Here is a 12,310-nt window from a genome sequence, read left to right on the forward strand (position 1 = left end):
ATTGCCATACATTTTAACTAACACAACTCCATGGTTAAATCTTGACTTAAAGCTTTCGTGACTGCAGGAATTCATATTATTTGGGTCTTTCAGTATCGAAAGACCCAAAGAATATGAACTCCATGGTTGTTATCTGAAAACATCATGATGTTGTAAATGTTGTCATTTTATCATTAACTTTTTTTTTTAAAGCAGATGACAAACAATAGAACCCACTCCAAATTAACAATGTCCAAAGACACAATGTTCTCTGTATAATGCCACTTGCTTGGGTTTTGACCTGTCCAACCTTGGATTGAGGGGAGTGCATTACCTTTGATTTGAGCCTACTGTACAACAGTGATGATAATGCATTATTGATGATGATGCATTTAAGCAGCCTGTGTGGCATGTAAAATATGACTTAAATGGAAGAAGCGTGTCTCCAACTCATAACTTAAAGAAGATGTGTTGCTACAAAGTAAAGAATGCATGACTTGGCTCAGACAAATGTGAACCCATCCAATTCTAAACAGCTGTGGGAATATGCCTCAGAAAGATTCAGTATAATATATTGTTTCTAGAATTTTGCTATAAATACAGCCCACAATGGACAATTTGTGTATGTTGCGACTACTCTTTAGCATAATGAGTTTTTTTTAAATGAAAATGTACTGTCACACAATTGAAAGATGGTTGATATTTTTATTTGATCAAAGAAATCTGTTACAAAGTATTAGGAATAATTCATTTGGAATGATTGCATGTGTAGATATTGTGTTTCCCGTAAGAAAAACTGTAATACTAAGAAAGAAGGACGTTTCCTCACTTCACTTTTTGGGTGTGACAATTCCTTCAAGCTGCGTCTGAAAAAAACCAAAACAAAAAACAATTCAGCCTTGCTATATACTGGTTTACATGACATTATAATAGCATTTATGTGTCTGATTTTGATTTAGATCATAGAGTAAAAAATATAGTTGATCAAAAAAATGTTGGTAATAAAAAGAAATAAAGTATTACATTTCTGTGCCTCTGAGAATTATAACTAACTATAGTAATTGCTCCCAAAAGGTATCAAACATGCACTGTTAAACAATTTGGATGTGACTTTACTTAATGTTAAGGAATGTATTTTCCATGTAAAGGCCTTACTACCAATAAGGCAATGCAATGATGCCTGTGCAATAAATGTTCAGCACTGAGTTTGCATCAAGAAATCCGCCATCTGGCATTACAATCTGGGAATGAGTGAAAGAACATGTAACAAGAGTAATCGGTATAACGTAGTTTGATAATTCCAGGAAGCATGGCAATTCAATTATTAATTTCTATTGTAATGTCTAATTTTAGATTTCCTTGCACATTGACTAATGAACATTACAAGCATTTGGTGGAGGGAAAGCTTATTATATTTGTAACATTACACTTTTTCATCTATTTCATGTGAGGAAAATAGAGGAACTGTAGTTCTGCCATAAAATTAGGGAGTATTTAAATTGGTTATGTAATGTATAAACATTACAAATGTAATCAAGTATACCGATATATGAACATATATTTATGCTTGCATGAAGGTGCCTAGAGTAACACCCTTTTGTCTCACGCATTTATTTATATGGCCTGTATTGATTGTCTCTGTATTGCGTATGTCTGATAAGTTGTTGGCACGATTTGTTGCAAGCCTATGGAGGTTGGTGTTAGTGTAGCTAAGATGGCTCTGTAGCAGCGATTGCGTCATTGTACGTATGCACGTATGTATGGTGAACCTCTTTCGCACCGTACGTAGCCAACCGTGCTAATTGGAGGTGCTTCATAACCATGGGCGGAGCTTCATGACCGTGGCCTGGCTGGGTGTTGTAGTGTGTCCTGCGCGGTACCTTGAGCTGCTGGTTCGTGCGCTTGAGGAACTGAATTTCCTCCGCATGCTTCTTCTCGTCCACCTGCCGTCGCTCAGCCTCGCGCTTCTCGATTGCCTCACACTTGGCCTTCTGCTCATTCACGGCGCGTTCCAGTTCGCGCTTTTCCTCCTCTAGCTCGGCGATCTGTGCACATGATAGGCAGCAACGGCCAGTGTCTTCGCCGGCCAAGCACTAACACACCCATTTTCATGGGCACTGCACGGTCTGCAGGTCACGGCGTGAAACCACTGTGGGTGTCGTTGGTGTCTAGACACCACCAATATTTAGAGATATGGATAAAAGACACATGTAAAATGTTGGACAACAATCATGGTATGTTTAAGTTCACACTTCTCGCCCTACAACCAGCTGGCAAATGTATGTATGTTCAATTTCTTTCACAAAATAAGTAGCCAACTGTGCTAATCGGGGGTGTAGGGGAAGGACAACAATCTGAACACAAAAAGCAGTTATCAAGAAAAGAGTTTTCCGTCTTGATTTAAGAGTCCATAGCTCCCGTGGCTTCCGAATATCTGAAGAAAGAGCATTCCAGACGGCCGCAGAAGTGTATCTGAAAGCGCGCGATGTGGTGACCGTCTTTGTTCACCCATAAATGTAAATTCCCATTTCCTTAGAACAGTTTTTTTTTGTGTTGAGTTTGTTGTCCTTCCCCCGCACCTCCGATTAGCACGGTTGCTTATGTACAGTGCGAAAGAAGTTCAACATACATTGGACAACAATCAGGGTATTTTGAGTTCACATTTTGTTCTCCCTACAACCAGGTGAAAGTAATGCTGATTATGCTGAGGATGGAACGTTAAAATACAAAGCAGCGCATGGATAATCGGCTCAGTACTGAGTCAGTAATTCAGCAGATAGCCATATCCTTGTTAATCAATTGGCCGTGTACACTGGGTGCGTATCACTGAACGTGCATATGATTAAAAGCAGGTGTCAAAATCCATAAACAGGTGTTTTCCTATTCAGCGACATTTAATGCCACAAATGTTTTTTGGCACAAATTATTCTTGAATCATGCAAATTGAGGCGATTTGCAATGCTGGGTTAGAGTTTCAGTGATTTCTTTATTACGGTGGTATATAGCATGGAGAGAGATTAGCTTGTTACATACATGTGGTCTCTAACGCAGGAAATTAAGGTTGGTATTATATACCATTTGTGTGCAAATCAGAGCCTGATGGGTATTTACTTTATACCGCTCTTCAACATGCAGTAAGTTTAGATGGGTAGATATTATATGCAGCTGGTGCCTATTGTTAAAGTACTGAAATGTGGATTTGCTGCTTTATTAATATTTTCTCCACTGTAGATTGTAATGCAATGCAGTGCTACCTACCTTCTTTTCCATGTCGGCTTTGCCCTGCTCAGCCTGCAATGCTTTGCGCATGCCAAATGCCACGCTGCTCTCGTACAGTGTCTGGAAGGCAGCGATGGTCATACGAATCTCGTCCCGCACCCGTAATAGCAGTAGCCCCCTCTCTGCACAGTTAATGGTCACTTGCCGGATCAGCTCATCTGGGGACGGAGCAAAAACACGCATTGCGGTGTGCACAGCATTCACATTCCAGTGTTAGGTCACCTGTTTTGCAGTGTGTTTTCTGACCCCGACACACATTTTTAACCCCCCCTAAACACATTGCATACTGTAAATTCCCATCAAAAGGACAAAGAAAAGACACTACAAGAAACCCATTTGCTTCATTCACATGAGCTCGGCCACTGATCAAGCTGTTAAATATATACCTGGGCATAAGCTGTGGAACAAAAATGCCATTTAAGTACAGCAGGGCTTTTCAATTACTTAAGTAACCGATTATTCTACCGATTATCAGTTTGATTGTTCGACTAATCGGATAACACAAACATAGTTGGGGAAACAAGCCTCGCTTCCGTTCCCACGTATGCCGCTCGACAGGAACTTGGAGGTGACCCGCATGGCTTGAGAACGTCACCAGCAGCATCAGTTGCACCTCGTGGTTTCTAGGGGGTTTCCTACCTTCAGGAAGCAAGATGTGTGTAGGCAGCCACCATTTTTATAGGGCCCAGAGTAATCGATATCAAAAGTAGTCGATAATAACTTTAATCGCATAATTAATTTCATTGACTAATCACCCCAAATCTACTCTTAAAAAGTATATATGTGCTTGTGTGGTGGAGCTTCTGCGTGAGATTATCTAAGCTACAAGGTTGAGTACTGCAATGAATTGAGATGTACATTTTTTGGGGTGATGAGGTGTGAAAATGAAAGGAGGATGAACATGAAATGAGTAATGCAGTAAATAGGCATAATAGTATGGATAAGTAAATTGGATTGAAACACATAGTTAATATTCATACAATGACATCAATACATTATACAGGAATATTTGGATAGGTTAAGCAGGAATAGGATATCAAAATATATAATGAGGCAAGGGGTTGGACAGAGAAATGTAATATTAAAGACAACATTTTAACAGGATCGTAGATACATATTCTTGGTTCTTTCGGTAAAGTCACGTTGAAGGGAAAAAATAAAATAAAATATATATAACACAATAAAATTCTCACGACGTTTCGACTGTAACACAAACAGTCATCATCAGGTGTGAAAAAACCAACGGCAAGAAGCATTTGAAAGAAGTGGATATGGAAGAAAATAACAGGCAATTGAGTAGATAACAAATGGGTGCCTGATTATTCCAGATAAGTTAATAATTAAGGATGTGAGGAGCAAGGTGTCAATGTAGGAGATATAAAAACAAAGTTAGGGCATCCATAATAAAGAATATTTACGTGATCTAACCCAAAAAAACTCTATTATGGATGATATTGGTCACAAAAGCCTACGTGTTAAACTGACAGGGCACTCAATTGCCTATGGAAAGATGAGTGCTTTGCGCTGTAGGATATTTCATAATGACATTGCAGGAAGTGAGAGAATGCAAGAAATGGTAATGTGGAGAATGATTAATGCCAAACAGCACGCATGAAGGATGCGCCTAAGGGAGGGTTAAGGAGTTACGTGATGGAGGCATCCGTTTGGCACATGATCAGCTTGAGATGATGATAGAGTTGGGGGAGAAGTTGTCCTGTAGGTCGGGGCGTGAACTAGAGCCAGGAGATTCTCACGATTCTTCACTATTCCATCATTGGAATCAAATATTATTCTGAGCAGGAATCAAATACGATTTGTGGGATTGGCAGGAATATGGAATTGTGGGGTTTCCAAGGCTGTGTGGAGCCAGGAATGTCATGTAAACAAAAAGGCAGGGCCCATGATAGGACCTGGATGGCCTGAATGCCCATTGCTGAGGTTATTGTTTAGCAGGCTCTGCCAAAGCTTGAGACGCTCACTTGCAGCGCACACAATGTACAGTGCAGGAAAGGCATACTGCTGCTAAGTGTTTAACTATGTGGTTGATGTGAATGATCTGAATTGTAATGTTGAGGTGCCTTATAGAGCTTTCGAGGATCCTATTGTCAGTATCTGAAGATGTTCTGTACTAGAAAAATCTGTAGACTTATGACTGCGATGAATATCCAAAGTAAATGTTCTGTCCACGTCATTCTTACTGGTCAGGATTTGTCAGCAAATGATCTTGATTATGTCAAATGGCAAATACCTCATATGCATGCCAGCCTGTTTTTTGTGTCAAGAACGCTAACTTTTAGAGATTAATGGTCACTGAGAATGCATGACTAATGGCCATGAGATCCTAGGTATTGATGGATCTAGTGTAATACAACTGGTAAATTAAATCTCTAAAAAAGAATTTAATAACTTGTGAAAATAAATCCTGTATTTAGAATAGAGAAAAACGTTGTTTAAAATGTGTGCTGCATCAATGTAATAAATATTATGTATTTAAATAACTGAAGACATTCAGACAATTAACTGCATTAACACTGAATAGAAACATCTGATTAGTTGTAATATTTATGAAAAGTTATGAAATAATATAAGGAAGTTCAATTTCACGTCATCTCAGCTCATTAATTTCCAATGTGAAATGCACAGTAAGAATGCACCGTATTGTGCTTTGGAAACAAAATGAAGTGATCATGTATCATTCAAGCATTTTGACTGATATTAGTCATTATAAAGTCATACAATAGCAGCGTATCACAATGTCCCTGGAGCAGAATGATTATAATCCAGACAGCCGAGCTTGCGCTTTGATCAATCTTTGCTGCAGCAGGCCCTCGAGTAATTACACCTTCGCACGGGAGCCCAAATTAGCCTAAACCTTTAAACCCCGTGGTTCTCATAAACGGCCCAGAGGGCCCTGAGCCAGAGGAGGCCAACCAGGGTGGATGTCCCCCGGAGGAAAACCAGGGGCGGAAGGTTCAGGGTTCTCCGATTTTCAGGCGATTTCCCCAGACTTAGCCTTGACAGATGTTGTGCCATGTGGAAGCACAAGGCAATGTTTCTGATTGTTAGGACTGCTATTTCGTGTGGTTAAAAACACAGCAATGAAATGTGTGATCACAAATTACCTGATACAAAACTCACTGTGTATAATTATTAACCGTTATGCAGTGGCATATTGATAGCCCTATTGTTTAAATGCATTGCATGGTGGCCATATAATGAAGGCTATATTACATGCTAACGTGTGCATTACTGTTTGTGTGTTTATCCAGGTTAAACTGAAGTGTATATCACTTTTGTGTGTAATAAATTGCATATATGGATGCTCATATATACCGAGTAACACATGACATACCATAGTTATTCTCCCTTGGAAGAGTAAACCTAAAATGTAACTAGAAAAATAATATACATAAAGTACATTTTATTCAAAACATTAATTTAAAGTTGATTTGAAGCTTTCGTGACTGCAGGAATCCATACTCTTTGGTTCTTTCGGTAAAGTCACGTAGGTATAAAATAAGTTTAACACGTAGGCTTTCGCGACCAATATTATTCATAACAAAGGTTTTTGGGTTAGACCGCGTTATTTATAAATGTGTCGTAACCCTCCACCACCCGACACGGCCAATCAGCAAAATAAAGTGTCACGTTGACAAAAGACAATTAGGTCACTACTTTAGCCCACCGGTGTGTTGAAGAGTGAATCCACAACAGTGTATATCACTTTTGTGTGTAATAAATTGCACAACAGTGGATTCACTCTTCAACACACCGGTGGGCTAAAGTAGTGAACTAATTGTCTTTTGTCAACGTGACACCTAATTTTGCTGATTGGCCGTGTCGGGTGGTGGAGGGTTACGACACATTGAGAAATAATGCGATCTAACCCAAAAACCTTTATTATGAAGGTATAAAATAAAATAAATCACGACGTTTCAGGCACAACGCAAGCGTCCGTCATCAGGTGACGGACGCTTGTGTTGCGCCCGAAACGTCGTGATTTATTTTATTTTATACCTACGTGACTTTACCGAAAGAACCAAAGAGTATTAATTAAAAGATAAATATTTTGCTGTTGTTACAACGATGTCAGAACTCAGCAATAAAAAAAGCACGTCATATTTACATGTTAAACTATGGTGTCTGGTTCAAAGACCCATAATAAGTTTATTTTCTGAACAAAGGAGGCAATAGAAATTGAAGGGCTTTGAAAACAAGATACACATCAGGTGAACTAAAATGAATGAGCCAATAGTTGATTCATACTGTATTTTAGGTTGTATGCAAGAAAACTGCATAGGCAGCTTCCAAGCTCCATACCCTCTCATTAATCAGCTTAAGACACATCTGTTCTGATGAGCAAACAAGGAACTCTAAACCTGGCTCTGTGCCTCCGAGTCATGATCAAATCTTAATTTGTGCACTTTGCTAAATATGTGCGTGTTACAGTTTTTTTTATTATTATTATTATCATAAAATTGCCCTTGAAATCACTGCATGTGTTCTTTAAAATATATGTGGAATCATCGATGAGCAAGGAATGCAGCAAATCTCTGATAATGCATTGGAGTGAAAGGAATTTAAAAAATGACCTAAATGAGAGTGTTTTACTTCCCAAGTTAACCTGAGGCAATATCACCCTGCTTGCATGGAGCTGTGCTGGTGGTACTGTGATTATGTGTGTGCTATGCAATTGGAGAAGAACGAGTGCAGGCTATCTGTGGTGCAATCGCAGGCCACCGTTGAGCTTGAGAGTTCTCAGGAGGCTGAATCCATGCTAGACCCATCTGCATGAACTTGCATCGAGCAGGTTTAAAAATATTTAGTTAAAAATCTGCATGTGCAACGAGCCTAATTTCCTGTGAGGCACAACCTCAGTTGGAATGTTACCTTTGGTTAGTTGTTTTTTTGTAACTCTAAACCTCATGTTTAGAAGATTTACGAGATACACATGGATACATACATTTGTAGATGGAGGGATGGAGAAAGTATGGGAAGGAAATTAACTTGTTTGGCATAAACCTATATATCAGGGGTATACACTTGCTTGGGATCAGCTTGTAGCTGACACCTGCATAAGCTTCAAAAGTCCACATTTGCCCATGGTATCTTGCTTGGTCTACCTCTGTGTGTAATTATTAAAGTTTGTTTAACTTTTGTTCCTTCCTGAGAATTCTCATGAATACGTAAAAGTACATAATGGCACAGCTAATGTATACAAGGCTAGAATTCATGCCACATGTACTAATGTAGCTACCATATGTCCGTCCAAGTTAAAACACCTTTTTTCTCTTTTCCGTCACAATGGAAAAGAATAGTGATTGTTGACAGCAAGCCCTCAAACTTCCCCACACTTAAAAAAAGGGATGTTAATAATTGTTTGATTTTTTTCCCGTTTAAATATCACCCATTACAGCATTCACAGATGGCTGTTTTAAGGTTTGCATTGTGTAAACTCGTAACATACTTTTCAGATCAATTTGTTTGAAATTAGTCTTGGTTTAAGCAGCACATTATTCATAAGTCTGCCACTTTCGCTCTGTCATGTCATCCATCACATACGTACATTGAAAAACAAACATAGGTTGGACCATAGGTTACACATTAGGAATGCTCGCATGAATATTTTGGAGCTGAACTGTCAAAAGAATATCAGCTCACCAATTGTTTACAGAAGACATTCTGAAGACACGTGGAGCCAGGAAAACATCCATTAAGCATATGTGTTGGTTGATTTGCTGATATCAGTTACATTATCTGTGTATTATCCTAGGAAAGCGTTTATGAAGCAGTTATTTTATTGAGATCTTAAAACGTTCAGCCAAGTGACTCAACTCAAAATTTATTCAGAGGTAAAGTTCAGTGCTTATATTATTTGTATTTTCAACTGTAATATTTATATAATGAAATACGAAAATGACATCATTTATTCATGCACTGCATAATATTTTAATGGCTGTTTTAGTGCAGCTCAACTCAATGTCATGCAAGTGTACGTGATTGATGTTTGGGAAACCTATTTTTGGAATGACTGCACAAGATAGGTAGGAAAACAACAAATTTCCCATCAAAGCACTTAAGGAACTAATTATGTGACCACTGTTCCTCGTCTGAGAATAAGTATTTAATGATGGGCATTTGGCCTGTGTTGGGCCAAGTTCCATGGTGCAAGGCTTGCACTTAGAGGCGACTCAGTTCACCACGGTTTGCAACCAAACAAGGCAAAAGAAAGTACAATGTCTCAACAGATGGGGTGGCTGGTACCCGACTGATGTTTTGATTATTATAGTAAGGATTAAGGCTTTTGGTTTAGAGTAGTTACAGAATTTTCTGTGCGTTCCATAGCACTTCATGAGGTCCTGGATAGGGTCAAGCCCGGTTGTAGATTTCTACGTTTAGGTTAATGGAGAACCAAGTTGTTGCCATTAGTTCGAAGGCATTATATAGCCTGTGGCCGATCATACACTTAAACTGAAACATGAGTTAATGCACAAAGTGGGGAGAATTTTGTTTTTTTTAACTCATTTTAGCATGCACTCTGAAGTTGTCTTAGGTGAGAGGCTGGCATGTAATAAAGAGTTTAATAAGCATACCGAAACACTGCGAGTAGAGCTCTCGGCGGACAGGGCAAATGCCGGTCTCGCGTGCTTGTCGCTGCTGCAAGCGGACATCCAGCTGCTCCTGAAGTTTTACCACGTCGAGGCGGGTGGCCGGTGTGCTTGACACCTGCTGTACCCACAGCTGTCCATCCTCCGTGATCTCCCTGCACCAGTAGCCCAGCAGCAACCAATTAAGCCAGAGCTTTCCAAATCTAAGTCTTGTGTACTACATTCTACGACACTCCCTTACCTCAGGGTGCAACTTTCTACTTTTAAGTATCCGTGTCTTTCACTTGTCAATGAGATGTGATTTTCATCCACCAACAGTTTGGTAAACACAAAATGTTGGGTATACGGGATTTCAGCACCTGTAGTTTGGAAACATGTTAACTTGAATGAACTGTAATGAATGAGACTTGTACAGAAAAGCCTTACCCAACAAAAGAAGCAATTTTCGGCTGTCTACATTGCTTAACAGTTGATAAAATAATGGAGTCCACGTGTAACACGTTTTTTTCTAATATCTACAGTCCTCACACACATTTTCTAAGTGCAAACAGCTGAAACAGATATACATACAGTAACAATAACATTTACGTGACTTTTGCTTGACTTAAATTTGCATTATTTAACACTATTTTCAATACTAAAGCACTTTGCATTGTGCACTTACATATTGTGACATTCCAATGTTTACTGTCTCGTTTCATATTTTACCACGATATCAATTATCACAATCAATCAAAGCTACTTTGACGAAGACTGATAACCTTTAAACGACTTAATATGGTATAGTGAACTAATAAGTTATCAATTGGCTTTGAATATTGAAGAAAACACCTTGGAGGAAGGATTGCATTCAATATTTCATCAGTCTGGTCTCTGCTTGAGTCCGCAGCAGGAGATTTTCCCTTGGGTGGGCTTGGAACGGGTCCGGTATTTATTGGTTGCTGTGGATTGACTTTATTCGGATGAGCCTTGTGAAAAAAAAAACCCAACAAAAATCAATAAAAGGCTGCCATTTGAAATTAATGCTTACAAAACATATGTCAGATATGTGTCGATGGAAATATTGACTATAATATTCCTACAACATTGATAATGATCAAAAGCTAACTTCCCTAGGGAGGCATTGGGTCTACAATTACAGTAAATAATTAGGTCTGTATTTGCGTCCTTATACATCACACGTAAAAACAAAATCCAATTAGAGTAAATGCATCAGTGTACGGGTAAAAACACGCTTAAATTATAATACGTAAATGCTTGACAGTGATAATTGATCAATATATGTGCAATACTTTGCAATGTTACATTGGCATGTACACACTCATTTAGTTCATAGTTCATAGTTCCATTTATTTGGTATAGCCCTGTGATTATCAGGTAAAGAGCATGTTATTTGGCTGATGCAGGAAAGCAGAGACAAACACTATCAATGCCATTAACCCAGGATTTCCCAACTTTTGTTACTGAAAAAGGACCACAGTATTTTGAGGACCTTGAAAGTTCATTTTTATCATAAAACTTTATTTTATCAACTAAAAGTTACACAGTTATTCACGTATGTTTCTTTCGACATTTCTCTTTGTGTATATTGCTATCTGCATCTCTTTCTGTATGCAAAGTCCCATCACAAGGGAGAAACACAAAACAAATAGACAAAAAATGTTTATTTAAAAACTAAATTTCCCTGTACAAGAATACCGTTAAACCGTATGGGTTGTTTTCAAACGTCGCCGCTCAAAACAGCAAGGCGAGGGCCGAAAAAGCACTTAATAACAGTGCACACATCTTGTAAACAAAACGTATGTTTCGTGTAAAAAAATAAATCCCCCCCCACAAATATCGCGTAGTAATCAAACTTGATAACTTGAAGCGCTCCGTTTCTTAGGGTTCCTCGCTCTTACCCTCGGCGTCTTTTTCTCGGTGTTTCTCGACACCAGCAGCGGGTTGTCGTATTTGACGAGTGAGTCTGCCGGAGGAATCATTCTTTCGTCCGTTCTCGTTCTTGTTCTCCTTACCAATAAAACTAAATTTAAAAAAAACTGCGTAATGTCGTCAAGTTGCCGTGTGCTCTCTCACTCCGCCCGGAGTCGCGGCCTATGCGTGGGCGACGCGTCGTTGCCATGGAGACGTTGCTAGGTGACGTCACGGCGGCGACCGTGGTGCGCGGTGGCTGCCGGGAACGGCGCGCGTCGGTTTAAATGGTCGCCCATCCCGCCAGAGTCCACCATCGGGAAGGATCCGGGGCAATCGACGATGAAGCAATCCACGGTATGAGAATGCGGACGGTGGATTGCTTCGCAAGAAAGTTGCTTTACGTGTTTCATTGACGAGGTCTCGGCGAACATGGTTTGGCCGCGAGCACGTGTCCGCCGTTTGGGGCCGTCCATAAATGACGTCACGCACCTGGGTAGGGGGGGGGGTCAGACATTTGTGACGAGGGGGGG

General features: G+C 39.6%; 1 protein-coding gene across 1 annotated transcript; it reads right to left on the reverse strand.

The window, feature by feature from the left end:
* Window positions 1-670: 670 nt before the first annotated feature.
* Window positions 671-11,988, reverse strand: DNALI1 (dynein axonemal light intermediate chain 1). Its single transcript, XM_032954969.2, has 6 exons — window positions 11,768-11,988; window positions 10,698-10,834; window positions 9,852-10,021; window positions 3,238-3,416; window positions 1,860-2,024; window positions 671-845 (listed from the first exon to the last, which is right to left on the reverse strand). The coding sequence occupies exons 1-6, from the start codon at window positions 11,846-11,848 to the stop codon at window positions 810-812; spliced, it is 768 nt and encodes a 255-aa protein (XP_032810860.1). The 5' UTR covers window positions 11,849-11,988; the 3' UTR covers window positions 671-809.
* Window positions 11,989-12,310: the final 322 nt, after the last annotated feature.

The sequence above is a fragment of the Petromyzon marinus genome, chromosome 15 (genome assembly GCF_048934315.1).
Source record: "Petromyzon marinus isolate PM22_M1 ecotype Great Lakes invasive population chromosome 15, UKy_Petmar_22M1.pri1.0, whole genome shotgun sequence".
NCBI classification, from domain to species: Eukaryota; Metazoa; Chordata; class Hyperoartia; order Petromyzontiformes; family Petromyzontidae; genus Petromyzon; species Petromyzon marinus.

Excerpts from the sequence above, each read along its gene's own strand:
- DNALI1 (XM_032954969.2), bottom strand. The coding sequence starts at position 11,848 with ATGATTCCTCCGGCAGACTCACTCGTCAAATACGACAACCCGCTGCTG. Across the intron at positions 10,022-10,697 it reads AATGCAATCCTTCCTCCAAG|GGAGATCACGGAGGATGGAC; the intron begins GTGTTTTCTTCA and ends CTACTGGTGCAG. Across the intron at positions 846-1,859 it reads GCACGAACCAGCAGCTCAAG|ACGCAGCTTGAAGGAATTGT; the intron begins GTACCGCGCAGG and ends GGTTTTTTTCAG.